The sequence below is a fragment of the Erythrolamprus reginae genome, unplaced genomic scaffold (genome assembly GCF_031021105.1).
Source record: "Erythrolamprus reginae isolate rEryReg1 unplaced genomic scaffold, rEryReg1.hap1 scaffold_99, whole genome shotgun sequence".
Lineage (NCBI taxonomy): Eukaryota > Metazoa > Chordata > Lepidosauria > Squamata > Dipsadidae > Erythrolamprus > Erythrolamprus reginae.
Window position 1 is genome coordinate 98,695 of NW_027248821.1, and position 18,652 is coordinate 117,346.

Genomic DNA, 18,652 nt, shown 5'->3' on the forward strand with positions numbered 1-18,652 from the left:
TTGAAGAGAAAGTGTTTTGAGTACTTTTAACTCCAGGTGTGTGGGGGGGGAGATACAGCAGGTAAATAGATAAAATCATCAAGGGTCAAGCTCAACCCCAAAGCCCAGTTTACTTTCCATGTGTATTTTTAAAATAAACTAGTTGGTGGAAATCCTGCTGGAGATTATAAGGACTTAAAGAAACCAATAATTCTCTTAAGCCTATTAAATCCTAAATGGCCTTGGTTCATCATACCCTAGAGATCAACATCTGGCTACTGTGGCTTTCAAGGGCCTCAGGGCATTCCATTATAGGTTATTAGAAGAGCTGTAGTGGAGCAATGATTAGAATGTAGTATTGCAGGCAAACTCTGCCCACTGCCAGGAGTTTGATTCTGACCGGCTCAAGGTTGACTCAACCTTCCATCCTTCCAAGGTCAGTAAAATGAGAACCCAGATTGCTGGGGTCAACGAGCTGATTCTGCAAACTGCTTTGAGACTGCTGCAAAGCACTATGAAGCAGTATATAAATTTAAGTGCCATTTCTATTAGTCAGTGACTTTTCAGGATGGCTTATAACCCACTGAATCATACTAAGACAGCAAAGGAACTGAGAACAGGTTTTCCGAAAATTCCTTCCCTTTCTTACTGCAGTAGACCCAGTAATAACATTTGTTCAAAATGTTCCAAAAGCCACATTTCAGGGCTCAATGTTAAAGTGACAAAGAATGAAGAAGGAGAAAAAAACAGCAGCAGTATTTTGATTTGACCACTATCTGTTGTCTAGGTCAGTGTTTCCCAACCTTGGCAACTTGAAGATATCTGGAAGTCTGGATGGGTAGTCAACAGACTCAAACTCAACCCAGATAAGATGGAGTGGCTGTGGGTTCTGCCCCGCAAGGACAATTCCATCTGTCCATCCATAACTATTGGGGGGGGGGGGGAGAGAATTATTGACCGCCTCAGAGAGGGTCCGCAACTTGGGCGTCCTCCTCGATTCACAGCTCACATTAGAGAAACATCTTTCAGCTGTGGCGAGGGGGGCGTTTGCCCAGGTTCGCCTGGTGCGCCAGTTGCGGCCCTATTTGGACCGGGACTCACTGCTCACAGTCACTCACGCCCTCATCACCTCGAGGTTCGACTACTGCAATGCTCTGTACATGGGGCTATCTTTGAAAAGTGTTTGGAAACTTCAGATCGTGCAGAATGCAGCTGCGAGAGCAATCATGGGCTTCCCAAGGTATGCCCATGTTACACCAACACTCCGCAGTCTGCACTGGTTGCCGATCAATTTCCAGTCACAATTCAAAGTGTTGGTTATGACCTATAAAGCCCTTCATGGCACCGGACCAGAATATCTCCGGGACCGCCTTCTGCCGCACAAATCCCAGCGACTGGTTAGGTCCCACAGAGTTGGCCTTCTCCGGGTCCTGTCAACGAAGCAATGTCGTTTGGCGGGACCCAGGAGAAGTGCCTTCTCTGTGGCGGCCCCGACCTTCTGGAACCAGTTCCCCCCAGATATCAGAGTTGCCCCCACCCTCCTTGGCTTTCGCAAGCTCCTTAAAACCCACCTCTGTCGTCAGGCATGGGGGAATTGAGACTTTCCCTTCCCCCTAGGCTTATAGAATTTTTACATGATATGCTTGTATGTATGAGTGGTTTTTTTAAATTGGGGTTTTTTTAAATTGTTTTTAATATTAGATTTGTTTACATTGTCTTTTTATATTGTTGTTAGACACCCCGAGTCTTCAGAGAGGGGCGGCATACAAATCTAATAAATAATAATAATAATAATAATAATAATAATAATAATAATAATAAGTTAAAGTTGAAGAATTCTGGGAGTTGAAGTCCAAATATCTTCAGGTTGCCAAGGTTGGGAAGCACTGGTCTAAGTCTACAGTAGTGCTGGGGTGGAGGAGGAAAACGTAACCAAAGATGATTAAGAAAATGTTTATTGTAACTGGGCGAAAACCCGTAAACACCCAGGGTGTCTCACTAGATTGGACGCACTAATATCACTTAAATCTGCACTTCAAGGATATTGTCCTCCCACGTAGGGCAGAATTAAGACAGCCCTAAATTGCCTGTTCACCTTCTTGCATAGAAAAACATAGACCCTCCTCTGAAACACCAGTCTACAAAACAGGCGACTTTGTGTTCTAATTCCGCCTTAGGCACAATAAACCAGCTGGATTACTTTAGGGCTGCTTATTCTCTCTCAACCCAAAGCATAAGGGTTTTTTTTTTAGGGAAAATAGGAGACGGGAGGAGTATTATATGTGTTCACCATCTTAAATTATAAAGTACAGGTAGTCCTTGACTTACGACAATTCATTTAGTGACCATTCAAATATACGATGGCACGGGAGAATGATCGTTTTTCACACTTACAATATATTGTAGCATCACAGTCACGTGATCAGAATTCAGACCCTTGGCAACTGACTCATATTTATGACCGTTGCAGTGCCCCAAGGTCATGTGATCACCCTTTGCTAACTTAACTGCCACAATTCACTATAGCAAAAACAGTCGTAAATTGGGACAAAATTCACTTAATAAATGTTTCATTTAGCAACAGAAACTTTGGGCTCAATAGTGGTCTTAAGTCGACATGTAATGCAGGATAAAATTTTAAAAATCAACCCGTAAGCCATTTCTCTATAAGCATTCTTTATGTCAAGAAACAGAAATTTCAGAAGAGAAATATAGCGTAAGGTACCAGATAGAACCCATTAGTACTTCATGAAGTCTGTCTGTCTTTGTGTCAGAAGAACCTGCAAAGCTAACCAAAGGTAAAATCCAATTACCGGTAATAGTTTATTTCTCTTACCGGTACATGTATTTTATCCAGAAGCAGAATTCCACTTAATAGTACAGTGGTACCTCTACCTAAGAACGTCTCTACTTAAGAACTTTTCTAGATAAGAACCGAGTGTTCAAGATTTTTTTGCCTCTTCTCAAGAACCATTTTCTACTTAAGAACCCGAGCCCGGTAAAATTTCCCAGGAAATTTGAGAGCGGCACAAAGGCCCGGCGGGTTTCCTGCCATTCCCACTTTAAACCTCTGCCAGCGCCCAGAGAAAAGAAACATTCCCTTCACTGTGGGCAGCCCAGAGTGAACAGAGCGTTTTCCTTTCTCTGGGTGCTGCCTCAGAATCCCTCTTTTTTTTAAGCCTTAAAGTTTTGGGTTTTTTGATTCCCTTCACTTCACCATCTTCCTTCGGCAGCGACTCTCCTCCTCCTCTTCTTCTTCCTCCTCCTCCCACCCAAATTCTGAGCTTTTATTTTTTTCCTAATGGGTTTGCACACATTGATTCCTCTGGGAAAAATTGCTTCTACTTACAAACTTTTCTACTTAAGAACCTGGTCATGGAACGAATTAAGTTCTTAAGCAGAGGTGCCACCGTACTTGTACAAACTAAGGCCACATTCAAATGAATAGGCAAAATTCAGCAAACGTTTTAAATTCTGTAACTATACTCAGTTAAAAAGGAGTTCAAAACAATAGCCTTCCCTTTGAGGAAACTGAGCTGAATGCTCTAATTAGATTCTTGATTTTGGAAGCAGAAAGACTGCCTCACAGTAGTATTCACCAAAACATAGAAACATAGATTTACCAACCACGTCTGCTGGAAGTTTGTTCCAAGGATCTACTACTCTTTCAGTGAAATAATATTTTCTCATGTTGCCTTTGATCTTTCCCCCAACTAACCTCAGATTGTGCCCTCTTGTTCTTGTGTTCACTTTTCTATTAAATACACTTCCCTCCTGAACCTTATTTAATCCTTTAACATATTTAAATGTTTCGATCATGTCCCCCCTTTTTCTTCTGTCTTCCAGACTATACAGATTGAGTTCATTAAGTCTTTCCTGATACGTTTTATGCTTAAGACCTTCCACCATTCTTGTAGCCCGTCTTTGGACCCGTTCAATTTTGTCAATATCTTTTTGTAGGTGAGGTCTCCAGAACTGAACACAGTACAAATGTGGTCTCACCAGCGCTCTATATAAGGGGATCACAATCTCCCTCTTCCTGCTTGTTATACCTCTAGCTATGCAGCCAAGCATCCTACTTGCCTTTCCTACTGCCCGATCACACTGCTCACCCATTTTGAGACTGTCAGAAATCACTACCCCTAAATCCTTCTCTTCTGAAGTTTTTGCTAACACAGAACTGCCAATGCAATACTCAGATTGAGGATTCCTTTTTCCCAAGTCCATTATTTTACATTTGGAAACATTAAACTGCAGTTTCCATTGCTTTGACCATTTATCTAGTAAAGCTAAATCATTTACCATATTACAGACCCCTCTAGGAATATCAACCCTATTGCACACTTTAGAGTCATCGGCAAATAGGCAAACCTTCCCTACCAGACCTTCCCCTATGTCACTCACAAACATATTAAAAAGAATAGGACCCAGAACAGACCCTTGTGGCACACCGCTTGTAACCTGTCTCTGCTCAGAATACTCGCCATTAACAATAACTCTCTGATGTCTATGCTTCAGCCATCTTGAAATCCACTGAACTATCCAGGGATTAAGTCCAATCTTCACTAATTTATCTATCAGCTCTTTATGTGGAACCGTATCTTTAAGAACTCTGGGGTGGATGCCATCTGGACCCAGAGTTCTTAAAGAACTCAGATCTGTCATTGCTACCCCCCTGACTGATTTGTTTAACCAATTCCTGTTAACAGGAGATGTTCCTGAGGATGGGAGAATGGCCAGTGTTGTGCCTATCCACAAGAAGGGCAGTAGAGAAGAAGCTGGTAACTACAGGCCAGTTAGCTTGACATCAGTTGTAGTTAAAATGATGGAGACTCTACTCAAAAAGAGGATAAATCAGCATCTAAAAAACAATAACTTATTGGACCCAAACAAAACGCTAATAAATAAGAGGGGGGGAAATGCATCGGATTTAATTTGGCAAAACCTTTAAGTGAAATGGAAAGGGGAATACCAGAACAATGGGCAAATAAAAACACTTAGAACAATGTTTCTCAAACACTGACAAATTGGAAGACATGTGGATATGTGGACTTCACAGCTTGCTGGGGAATTCTGGCAGTTGGAAGTCCACGTATCTTTGTTGCCAAGGTTAATGGTGGAATATTCAGCACCAGCTCCTTAGTTACAAAGCTTCCCTCGGCTCTGTTCAAATTTAGAACTGCTGTTCTAGAACTATTTGATGACTACCCAAGAGTTCCTTGTAATGTTTCCCTTTATTTGCCATAAGGTTATTTCCAAATGGAAACAGACTGTTCTGTTCAGGCTTGCCTAAAACTAAAGTAACGAAGGCCACACACCATTACAAAAAAAAAAAAAAACCAGGAAACTTTTGCATATTCTACAGGATAATATTTTATCTCACATTTTTGGGAAGGAGCAGAAACTAGTATGAAGGATATAAAGCAAATGTGTAAATAGGTTTGAAAACCAGACTTGGTGGAGAAGGAGTTTTGTGTGTCATTATGTGATGCTCCTGGATAGTGGGAGAAAGTGGCACATATGAAGCTCCATTTGTGTGGACAGGGGAGGTGCTCCATTCACATGAACAAAGCTTCACACATGAACGCATGCACCTACTTATCACACGAGGGGAGCTTTGCGTGTGAACTCACAAAGCTTCCTTTAGTGACTGTTCAGTTCCAACGGCGCTGTGGAAAAAAATGTTCACACCACCATTGTAGCATCCCCATGGTCATGTGATCAAAATTCAGACACATGGCAACTCACTCATATTTATGAGGGTCGGCAGTGTCCCCGGATCGTGTGATCCCCTTTTGTGACTGTCTGACAAGCAAAGTCAATGGGGAAACCAGATTCAGTTAATAATGGTGCCACTAACTTCACAACTGTACTGATTTCACTTAATAACTTATTATTATTATTATTATTATTATTATTATTATTATTATTATTATTGATTGGATTTATATGCCGCCCCTCTCCGAAGACTCGGGGCGGCTAACAGCAATCATAAAACAGCGTACAGTAATAATCCAATACTAAAAACGATTAAAAATCCATTAATATAAAAAAACCAAACATACATACAGACATACCATGCATAAAATTATAAAGGCCTAGGGGGAAAGGGAATCTCAATTCCCCCATGCCTGGCGGCAGAGGTGGGTTTTAAGTAGCTTACGAAAGGCAAGGAGGGTGGGGGCAATTCTAATCTCTGGGGGGAGTTGGTTCCAGAGGGCCGGGGCCGCCACAGAGAAGGCTCTTCCCCTGGGTCCCGCCAAGCGGCATTGTTTAGTTGACGGGACCCGGAGAAGACCCACTCTGTGGGACCTAACTGGTTGCTGGGATTCGTGCAGCAGAAGGCGGTCCCTGAGGTAATCTGGTCCGGGGCGGCAAGATGGGGCAAAGCTCGCTTAACAACTTATTTAGCAACAGAAATTTTGGGCTCAATTGTGGTTGTAAGTTAAGGACTACCCGTATGAAAAAACAAGATGATCGTTTTGCATATCCCTGCCCATTACCAATTACGGTCATTTCCTATATCTGAGTTATCCACTGTTAAAGAAGATAACATGGTTAATGCCCTCACCTGTCCATCACACAAACACAGGAAACAGCCAACATTCTTGGTATCTGTCTGTATACACACGGCTGAAGGTCATCGGCCTTTGCTCAGGATAATCAACATGATACAGACAGGAAAATTTCCCCATCCACACTGAAGTGATAAGCAGATCCCCAAATGACTTTAGTTAGGGACAGGAATTGCAGTTTGCTGATCTGTGCCCATTTTATTATTTTTTAATGGCTCGTCTCAGTCAGCCAGATGTTCAGACTGGATCTGACATTTTTATGCGCCTTATCAGTCCTTCCCAATGACCCGGGATAGGCAGATGTTGATCTCGTAGTGTTAGAGGTATGGTTGAAAGGCGTAGCTGTTCCATGTCAAGCTGCCTTTTGCAATCAATCAATGGTGATTTTGTCAATCCCCATGGTCTTCAAGTGGTCTATGGCAATTTGCCACAGCCAATTCGCCACAGGGCAAGCCAAGAAGAAAGGATGCAAAGAGAGGGATGGAATGAGACGCAAATGGCAGAAATTAAAATATTTAAAATTAAAATAATTATTTTTAATAGAATTTATTTATTTATTTGTTTATTTATTATTTAGATTTGTATGCCGCCCCTCTCCGCAGACTCGGGGCGGCTCACAACAGAATAAAACAATTCATGACAAATCTAAATTATAGTTTAAAATATTTTTAAAAACCCATTTACTAAGCAAACATACATACAAACATACCATGCATAAATTGTATATGCCCGGGGGAGATGTCTCAGTTCCCCCATGCCTGACGACAAAGGTGGGTTTTAAGGAGCTTATGAAAGGCAGGGAGAGTAGGGGCAGTTCTAATCTCTGGGGGGAGTTGGTTCCAGAGAGTCGGGGCCACCACAGAGAAGGCTCTTCCCTTGGGGCCCGCCAACCGACATTGTTTAGTTGACGGGACCAGGAGAAGGCCCACTCTGTTGGACCTAATCGGTCGCTGGGATTCGTGCGGCAGAAGGCAGTCTCGGAGATTGTTAAATTGTCTTGCAACGAGTTGTCCTATGGTGAGTTGGCCATGGCAAGTTGTCCCATTTTGGTTCAAGTGGTGCCCCAGTTGCTTTGACACTGCACTCAGGGCACCCATTACTATTGGGATTACATTTGTTTGTTTGTTTTAAAAAAAACCATACCGTAGTTGTCCTATTTCTGTTTGCAGGGCCTTCTGTTTTGTTAACTTCTCCAGTTCCTTGTCTTCTATTCCAGTATTTCTCAACCTTGGCAACTTGAAGATATCTGGACTTCAACTCCCAGAATTCCCCAGCCAGCATTCGCTGGGAGTTGAAGTCCAAATATCTTCAAGTTGCCAAGGTTGGGAAACACTGTTCTATTCTGTTGTCTCCAGGTACTGATTGCCCTGTCCACTATCCAAACTTTTTTTGTCTGTCTTACTGATAATTGTCAAGTGGGGGGGAGGGGTTATGTGACAGGTGCCTGTCAGCTTGGATTGTAAAGTTACAGAGCACTTAAACTTTTTCATTTTTTATTATTATTTTTTATCATCATCGAATTTATTTATTGCAATTCAAGGCAATTCCATGCTTAGCTGCATTTCCCCCCCTGCAATTCAATAATGTCCAGTTTTCAGAGACTGCCCAGATAAGTCCCTGCAATTTTCAGGAGCAAGCTCCAGAGTATCCCAAGCTCAAAGTACAAAGCTTTGCATTATGAAGAGCATCCTAGCAGATTGCTTTGTCAGTCTTAATTTAAGAAAACATATAAGGTTTGAATTATTATTTTTTAAACACTAGCATCCACTTTCTTTGCTGGGGGACAACAGGGAAGCTGTGCGACAGGGGAAAGGCTGCATTTACCCAGAGTTAATTTTGGTAAGGAATAAAGCCTTTCATGGCATCGGACCAGAATACCTCCGGGACCGCCTTCTGCCGCACAAATCCCAGCGACCAGTTAGGTCCCAGAGTTGGCCTTCTCCGGGTCCCGTCGACTAAACAATGCCGTTCGTCGGGACCCAGGGAAAGAGCCTTCTCTGTGGCGGCCCCGGCCCTCTGGAACTAACTCCCCCCTGATATCAGAGTTGCTCCCACCCTCCTTGCCTTTCGTAAGCTCCTTAAAACCCACCTCTGTCGTCCGGCATGGGAAATTGAGATATTCCCTTCCCCTATGGCTTATAAAAAATTTATGCCTGGTATGTCTGTATGTATGATCGGTTTCTCAAATTGGGGTTTCTTTTTAAATTAACTTAAATATTAGATTTGTTTATATTGTTTTATTACTCTTGTTAGCCGCCCCGAGTCTACAGAGAGAGGCGGCATACAAATTTGATTAATAAATAAATTAAATAAATAAAAGACCTGGTCATAGTTCAAAAGCAGCACATTTTGGGCAGCCTATACAAATCAGACTTCTCCAACATGTGCTGGACACCTATGCCCAGATTTCCTCTAGCCTTGCTGGCTGGGATTTCTGGGAACTTATCTTTACTTGGATAAGTTTTAAGCTGTTTTAAATTCATGTTTTTATTCATGTATTTATCATAGTTCCCTCTAAGCTGAGCAGTGAGCAATCGCTCACTTAAAAATCATCATCAACACAGAGTTTTCCAAACCTGCCCAGAAGCCGAGAGGGAAAGAGTGACAGGGAAGGAGAGAGAGAGGAAGAGAGGAAGAGAGAGAAAAAGATAGAAAAAAGAGAGGAAGGAAAAGAAAAAGAAAAAGAATGGGAGTAAGGAAGAGAGAAAGAAAATCAAAATCTAGTTTGAAACTAGCTCAACTATTTAAGTGGCATTTTGACATTGATAGAGTTGCCCTAATATGAGCTCACTGTTATAGACACACAGTACAGTATTTTATTTTGAAATTCTCTGAGGCAAAACAGGGTGGGCTTTTTGTTTGTTTGTTTGTTTGTTTGTTTATTTAATATTTCTGTGCCGCCCAGTCCCAAAGGGACTGCCGCTCAGACACTATACTTCCCCCCCCAAAAAAAAAAATTAGAGGGAACACTGGTATTCATGTGTTTCTTTATGAGAATATAAATCACCCAAGACACAAAAAGTGAGATAGGTAGAAGGAAGGAATTCTTTTTAAGTTTACTCTACAAATCTGAAGTCAAATAACAACATGCTTTTAGTGGCATAGGTAAACTATCCCACTTGTAAAATCTTGCTGTTTAATTTGATTTATTTGATTGTTTAATTTGGGTTCATTTTATTTGCTTAAAAAAAAAGCCTCCCATCTACGGAACATGCCTTTCCATGTGAACTGGGATCACCCAAAGCTATAGAGATCCACGTTTTGATCAAAATCCCCTCCTTCTGCATGAATATGACATAGAACTATAATTTATGCGGGGCTTTATGAGGTGGTATAGAAATTTCATAAATACTATAGATTCCAGATCAATTCACCCAGGTGACTGACCTATATGGTAGCATTTCTCGACCGTGGCAACTTGAAGATGTGTGGGGCAGATTATCGTGCGGGAAAGGAAGAAGATCTGGAAGTTAAGGATGGACCATAAGATCCTCTGTGATCTCCCCAATGAGCAAGCTAAGCAATGGCCAGTCTCTTGCCTCTCTTCAATAATTTTTGATCGAGAAAGCAGGAAATCTGTGGGATTCTGTTCCTAACTCACGGTTATAACCCTATCAAACCCCTAAATGCACCCCAAGCATTCAGCTTCAGTGTATGATGACCCCCACAAAATAGTTACAGATGATGAGGGGTTTTCCCCCCATCAAGCAAGAAGAGAGAAGCAGCAATAGCAGCAAGCTGCAGTCATAAAACCCAGAGCTTGCAGCAGACCATCAGTCAACTTGCTGTCTTGCTTGGAACCAATTAAAGATCAGTGAGCTTTATCAGACTGTATGAAGGGAAGCCATGTGTATCGTTTGCAAAGGGCATCTTGCTCAGACACCTAAAGTCCTAGACAGACTTAGTGTCTCTTCAAGATTGGCACAACGAGCTTCCTTAGCTCAGGAATATGAGAAAATGCTAAGAGTTGCAAGCAAGTGTGACAGAAATAGCAGCATCTGTTTAATGATGGCAATTGGGATTGAAATCTCATCGCCAAATGACGCAGTCATAAAACGCAATGCCGCTGGACCGTGCCAACTTACTTACAGCGGCAGTTCTGACCATTGCGACTTGGTTGTTAGGCACAACATCACACAATCGTCATTTGCAACCTCCTGCCAGCTTCCTCGATGCCTTCACTCCTTAGAGGTCAGCAACAAAAGACACCAAAGGCGACTGCAGGTCTGTGGGAATGCTACAACTGTTGTTTGTTATTGCACGCTGGTGCAATCAAGTGCCCAAATCATCCCATAATTGCGAGGACACTGCGACGGTCACAACTTTGAGGACTGGTTGCAAGTCTCCCCTTTGTTATAACTTTGTACGGTCGCTGAATAAATGGGTTGTTAACAGATGACTCTCTATAGCTGAATGTCATTTGTGGGCAGGAGGATAAATGCAGCAGAGAATTCGTGAGCTTTGAGATTTTACAATCGGGGAAGTCTACTGAGACGCAGGCACCATAAATGTTTTATCATCATTGCCTCACCTATGGGGAGCCTTTCCAACAACCTCATGTGTCCTCTTGCAAAGCCAAACTCTTGCAGTTTTCTTCCACCTGGTATTTTCTATTATTTCTCACTACAAGTAAATCTCCCAATTCCCCTCCTCCATTAGAAAAGCCACTACAGTGGTACCTCGAGATACGAGTTTAATTCGTTCCTGACCTGGGCTCTTAAGTCGAGCAGCTCTTATCTCGAACGACTTTTCCCCATAGGAATTAATGTAAATAATTTTAATTGGTTCCAGCCCTCAAAAAACTCACAAAGTTAGTCTAAATTATGCAGAAAGACAAGTTTTTAATGAAGAAATGTACATGTACATATAAATGAATAATGAAGTTTCTTTCACTTAACTTGTAAACTTTCTTAAACTTTTAAATTTACATATGTTCAACTTCTCTGCCACCCAATCCTGTAGGACAGAGGTCCCCAACCCTTTTTGCACCAGGGACCGGCTTTAAGCGATCAAGAGAGGAATGGGATAAATGAATGGACGGAGGGTGGGAAGGAAGGAAGGAAAGAGGGAAGGGACAGGAACAGAGGAAGGAAGCAAGGAAACTTATGAAAGGGGAGAGTAAGAGAGGAATGAGTGAAGGGAGGGAGGGAGGGAAGAAGGTGGGAAGGAGAAAGAAAAGAAGAAATAGAGGAAGGGAAGGTAAAAGAGAGAAAGAAAAAGAGCTAACTTCCGCGTTCAGCTTCAGGAGACAGCTGCGAAGCCGCGCGCGTGTTTTAAAAGGTTGCAGCCGGCCTGGAGGGCTCGGGGGGGGGTGCTGGCAAGCCCCCCAGGCTGGCTGCAAGCACCCCCCGAGCCCCCCAGGCTGGCTGCAACCTTTTAAAACACGCGCGCCGCTTCGCAGCTGTCTCCTGAAGCCGAACGCGGAAGTTAGCGTTCGGCTTCAGGAGACAGCTCCTTGGCGCTTGTATCTCGAATTTGGGCTTGTAAGTAGAACAAAAATATCTCTCCCCTCCCAGCTCTTATCTCGAGTTGCTCTTAAGTAGAGCAGCTCTTATGTCGGGGTTCCACTGTATACAGTTAGTCCTAGATTTACAACCACCATTGAGCCCAAAATTTATGTTGCTAAGTGAAATGTTGGTTAAATGAGTTTTGCCCCTCTTTATGACCTCCAAGCAGGGAGTTGGACTAGAAGACCTCCAAAGTCCCTTCCAACTCTCCTGTTTTGTTCTGTTCTGTTCTATTTAAAACCTGGGAAATAGCTCTACGATATTCTGAATCTCAAAAACAGTAGCAGTTGTGACAGTGGCAGTCTTCTTTGCAACAAGTTCCCGGGTGAACTGACCCCTAATAGTGCTGCACTATTTTCCAAGAGTAAGAAGGACGGAGCATGCCTCATTCCAGCTCTCCCCTCCCCAATTTTTTTTTAGGTTCTCGCTACAGGCTACTAAATCAAAACAGCTGCTCTCCAAAATCAAGTCCCCAAAGGCCAACTTTCGCAGAGAGGGACTTGCAAAGAAGTTACATATGTGTAATGCAAAAGTACAGCTAGACACTTTTGATACTTATATTACCAAGTCTAGCAAACTATGCTTTCAGAATACCCGGCCAATCAGATATCGTAAGACAGCCATGGTGGTAAAAAAATTCAGAAAACTGACTTCACAACTTTTATCTTTCATGAACTGCAGCCAGCTTTATCAGATGTAAAGAATGGCTAAGTATCAGTTTACTAAAGCTCACCATAGAAAGCTTATATCTTTTAATAAAATTTGTCAAGCCGGAAAAGGATACTAGACTCCTGGTTTTTGGAGGCAATTCGAGTGAGCTGTGTTACCCAAAAGGTTTCTGAATATTATGTTTTATAAACTTGTGTGTATAACTTCTGGATGCCAATATATCAACCTCGGAGAGACTCCAACCAATTGCTTGGGAACTATTGCTACAAAGAATAACTCAGCTATGTAAACCATAAAGCAAGCAACACAGATCTGTTTGAGTTTTTAGTCTACCACAGAGAGCAATTCCTAGAAAGGAGACCTTCACCCAGGTCAGGCCCGTACACAGATTGCACCTATCTGGTGGAAGTAAACAGTGTTCTTATCACCACAAGATTAGACAATGTAATTTACATAGGCTGCCCTTGGAAGAAAATTGAGAAGCTGCAATTAATGCAAATCATTACTACAGCATGCATGCTGGGGAGCAGTACTATCCAGGGGTGGATTCTGGTTTTCTTCATTGACGATTTGTTCCTTGACACACCCCACAGGTGCATTTGTGGCCCACATGCACATTTGCACTGCTAAAAAACCAGCTTTTGCGCATGAGCAGAAAAAACAGCTTCTGCGCATGCAAAGAAACAAAAAACAACATGGTGGCACCTATGACACCACCGAGAGAACCGGTTTGACGGCATTGCAGGGCTGGGTTGCTGCCAGTTCCAGCAACCCAGGCCACCAAGTTACTACCGGTTCCATAGGAGCGGTCCAAACCAGGAGGAACTCACCTCTGGTACTATAGTAAGGATACTGTATTTTTGGCACAGCACTGGCTTCCCATAGTTTTCTAGTTTCCATAGTTTTAGTCTAAAAAGCTTTTTATTGTTTGCTTACTTCACATTGTAGGATTGCTTCTTGCCCTATTCAGAGCATTTCATTCAGGATAGGGATATTCACCCATCTCCTACAGATTTAAAAGGGGTTGATAGCCCTGAGATAGGGACTTTTTAGAGTAGCCACCACACTGTAGAACAGAGGTCTTTAAACTTGGCAAATTTAAAACCTGTGGAATTCAACTCCCAGAACTGAAGTCCACAAATCGTAAAGTTACCAAGTTTTGGGACCCCTGTTTTAGAAGGGCCTGCTCTGAGAGACCCAGCCGGCCAACATTTTGGAAGACAGTACACAGGCAGTCCTCGACTTATAACAGTTCATTCAGTGACCATTCATAGGTACAGGGTTATGGGTGAGATTTATGCTAATTAACCTTATGTTTGAATTGGGTTTAATTAGGTACATTTGTACTATTTACAGTTACGAGTTAGTTCAACAAGACAGTCATAAAAATCAAGTCCAATAAAAAGAAATAATTTTAAAACAATGTAAAATTGCACTGGTTTGATATGCTAAACAAACGCACAATTTCAGTCCTCTCGCTTCCTTGTGTTATTTCTGGTTAAAGCTGGAAAAAAGTTGTGGGCAATCACTCTTCCATGATCAAACCACAAGACATCTGGTCCAGAAAAGTTAGCCTACATTTGTATTAGTAAAACACTGCCTTTGGAAAAAGTGATAAACATGGCAACAGAAAAAATTTAATTTTCAAATTTTAATTTGGAACATGGATATCCTCATATGTGAACTTTAGCAGCATTAGGGAACTGCATGCAGGCAACCCAAGGGAGATGCAGCATATAGAGCCAGTATGGTGTAGTAGTTAAGATACTGGCCTAGAAACCAGGAGACAGAGAGTTCTAGTCTTGCCTTAGGCATGAAAGCTGGGTGAGTAACCTTAGGCCAGTCACCTTCTCTCAGCCCAACCCACCTCACAGGATTGCTGTTCTTGTGAAAACAGGAGGAAGGAGGAGTATTTATACATTTGCCAACTTGAGCTATTTTTTAAAAAATAGCTGGAATAAATAAGAGTAAATAAATTAAATATTTAAATAAATTAAAAATTAAATGTTCTTGCAATGCTAGTCAATAATGTCTTCTGGCATCCTTTTCTTATTCATAATCTTTCCTCCCATTTTAGAGCCCAACAAGATGCCACTGACATATGTTAATATTTAATGTCACTCAGAAAATTTTCTAAACAAAAATCTAGGATCAACAACCACAAACGTATAATGGCTTCCACTCAACCCCTACCTCAAATAGCTATTTCATAGGGCTCCCCACTGGCAATCTATACAATGTTCTCTGGCAGCAGCTTTTTCTGTTCTTCACATTTCACATTTATAGGTACAAATGTTACATTGTAAATGTTTATTTAGTTCCATTTGTATGTTATGAAATTCCCTCAGCAAGTATTTGTTAAGTACAGTATACGCAAACACTTACTTTTTAACATTGGCTTCTCCATTGGGGATCCGTCGCAGCTTCTTCTTCTTAAGGATTTTGACAGCTCTTCTGCAGAGAGTTTCAGAGTCCAGCATCTCTTTGACCTTGCCGTAAGACCCTTCCCCAAGAAGATCCCCATCAGATATTTGCCTATGAGTTTGGCCCTTTTCCGCCGCGGCTGGTAGATTACTTCCGTAGAGTCAATTCGGTGGATGAACGTGTCCATGCCCACTGACATCAATTCACCTTCCACAAACATGCCCAATTGGTGAGGCTCCTCTAGATCCATCTTGATTTTTTCCCCTAAGCAGAAATGTGTTATAAATCCAGTTCCTGATATATCCAATACTTTTTTGTGCCCAAAATCTTTGACTGGGAGGAGGAAAAATGTTTTCAGTGGAGGCAAATAAAAACTTTCCAAAAGACTGTATAATTTTAATTTAAAATGAAAAATAAAACCTATGAGTACTTTTCCATCAACTTAGAGGGATCCTACAGAGATCCAGCACCACATTCCAACTTATAGTGCCTCTTTTAAAAGAGCGTGCGTGGGGGGGGGGGGGGGAGAGAGAAATCAATGCAGCTGTTTGCTCAATTTACACTTAGCTTTAACTTTTTGATCCTGTCCTGCTACTCCAAGTCTTTGAAATCAGTTTGTCTTCCTTAGTAAGTCCAAACTTTTTTTTTCCTTGTGACCTAAGTCATCTTCAAAAGACTGTCCACATTTGAAATCAAAATATCAGAATTGCTATTTTTTTTAGGGGTGTGCCATTGCTGAGCAAGAAAGACAGCGCCTGTTTCCAAAGTGTGGTGTGGAAAGTTGAGATGTGACTTCTGCCCTCGCCACCACAGGTACAACTTGTGTGAAGGATCCTTTCAGCCGTTGGGAAGCTGAAACCAAGTCTCTTTAAAGGAATTTTCAATACTGATTTTAACGGCTTCTTTTTCACCCTTGACAAAGGTTCGAGGCCTTCTGTATCTAGTAAGGGGCATCCTTCAACCACCTGGGGTCTACCTGACACATGATGTGTCACCCCACTGCTTCAGATATCAAGGCAGGCAGGCAATGCAAACCTTACTCAGTTTTCCCAGTACTGCGGACCCACCATAAATGGGGCTGGATGTGATTAAGATATCTTGAACACTTCTTCAGATTAAGTAAGTTCCCTGGAAAAGGGAAAGAACTTCTAAGTTGTTTTTTAATTTGGCAAAAATATATACTTTAAATCATCAATTCAGAAATCCAACTTCAGTAAGGACACTTCAAATTATTTATTAATACCTGGTTCTGATCTGTCTTGCTATTAAAAATAATAAGCTCCCCGTGTTACATGCACACACACACACTTTTTAAGCTAAATATTAAAAAATGGACCTCAATATGCCTGAGTGTTAAAAAAGGCTATTCCTAGGTAACAATAAAAAGAAACCAGCTCCTACTCTTAACAAGCAGGTAAAGTAACAAGTAGGTTAACAAGTAGGTTCCCATAAAGTCAGAAAGCAAGGCACATGTCAAACATGTGAGGAAAATGTAAGTACACTGACCTTATCTTCTTTCCTGAATAAGATTTTTTTTTTGGTGACTTGTTACCCCCGCCAATCAGATCATTAATACAAAAAGATGCCCTTATATACAGGGCTTACCTTTCCCCAAGTTTAAGGCGGTAAGATATCCCTTTTTGCCATAACCCAACTTTGCAGGAAATATAACTGCCCTCTAAAAAAAAAAGAATAATTCAATTAATGACTTTCTTTACAATTGAGTGGATGCCATGGAAATCATCACAGTTTTTTATATCCAAAATACACACTTGACACCAAAGGAGAATGCCCGTTCTTTTTGTTTTAAAAAAAAACTCAAGAAAATTTATAATACTTTTATCTGTCTGCAAAAGAGAGGTCCAACTGAAGGGATTCTTAAAACTGAACATGTAAAAATAACAATTTGGTGGTGTTGGTGGTTTTTTTAATGATTGCTCATCACTATCCATTTCCCATTTAGAAAGAAAGTAAGTAAGGGGCTTTTAATTATAACTTTTCTATTTCCAGTGAACGGTTTGTCTCATTCAAGAAGAGACATTAATAGGCATCTCCCACCCCCCAAAAAAGAGAATATGCAGATTTTTTCCCTCTCCCTGCACACAAACGCGCAGAACCTTACAACGTATGAAATTGGAGGGCAAGTGAAAATATTTCCTTTCAAAGAAGAGTCTTTTCCCCCTCAAATTAAGGGAACTCAACTCACAACCCCCCCTCAAAAAACCCCTTTTTCCCCTTCTTAGGCTTCCACCTCTCCCCTCAGCATACACATATACACACACCGCCCACCTTTCCCAAATTAACCCCCCTCAACCTCCCTGTCACTCACTCGCCAGAACGCCACGACAGGGACGGGCTTCTCCTCACTGTGGGGGGTCTTCCCTAAAAGGCTCCCCCCTCCCACTTCAAGAAAGAGAAGGCCGCGGCGTCTCACTTCATCTGAGAGACAGACAAGACAAGGCAGGCAGACCCGGGAAAGGGAGCCGCTCTTCTTCTGTAAGCTTCCCTCCAACGAGCCCTACGGAGGAAAAAGGGGGTCGTGTCCCCACCTAGGTGCAGCGTCGGCGGAGGGGGGCCTGTTTGCTCCTCTTTCTCCCCCAACGTCAACCCAACGTCGCCCTCTCCTTGCCTTCCTGCCGCCGCAACTAACACGCCGCCGCCATTTTGTTTACCTCCCCCTCTTGCCCTCCCCCCCCTGTGCGCGCCCTCATTGACGCTCAACCGGCTCCTTCCTCGCGCATGTGCGCGCGATCAAAAAAAAAAAAGGGCGGAGCGACGGCCGACGAGGAGACTCCCCCTCCCCTCCCCGTTCGCTCTTTTATTATTTTTTTTCTTCACCCTCCCTTCGCCTCCCTCCTTCTCTGATTGGTTCGAAGGGTCCCCTAAGGAGGATCTCCCACCTCCTACCCCTCCACCGTCCGGAGGAGAGGGCGGTGACTTGGAAGAGGGCGGGATTTTGACCGAAGGAGGCGGGGCGCAGAGGAATACCGGTGGGGAGGTGGGGTTTGGAATGCAGTAATGGAGGGGTTGTCATGGCGACGCCGCGCCGAAGATGCCTTCTCCAATCTTGTGCCTCCTGGATTAATCCTGTGGCCTGTAGCAGGATTAGCAATATGGAGTCCCGTGTGGATGGCTGTGTCATAAAGACAAGAGCCCCATGTTCACACTACTAGTTGAACTATAATTTATCAAACTACCAAATAGTTGGATTCACACAATGCACTCTGCCAAAGCCAAACCATCCTTTTTAGGCCTCAGCGTTTTGCAGGGGCTCAATTGACATGGGAAAGAAACATTCTTCACACACATCATGATAAATCTGGGAATCCTTAGCTGCAGTTTATGGAATAAATGACAGAACTGTTTTTGTATGTTACACCAAGACACTGATGTCCAACTTTACCTACTTTCATACTTTTTATTTATCCAATACACAATACATAGAAGAGAATAGACATGAGGTAATATCTATAAAGAAAAATATAAAATAGAGGAGAA

At 42.3% G+C, this 18,652-nt stretch overlaps 1 protein-coding gene across 1 annotated transcript in view; it reads right to left on the reverse strand.

The window, feature by feature from the left end:
* The window catches only part of LOC139156205 (serine/threonine-protein kinase STK11-like), a 97,339-nt gene extending 79,512 nt beyond the window's left edge, over positions 1-17,827 (reverse strand). The window contains 4 exon segments of the mRNA XM_070731485.1: positions 15,116-15,254; positions 15,257-16,282; positions 16,760-16,832; positions 17,484-17,827. Of these exon segments, the coding sequence (XP_070587586.1) occupies positions 15,116-15,254; positions 15,257-15,404 (287 nt within the window). The 5' untranslated portion in view covers positions 15,405-16,282; positions 16,760-16,832; positions 17,484-17,827.
* Positions 17,828-18,652: the final 825 nt, after the last annotated feature.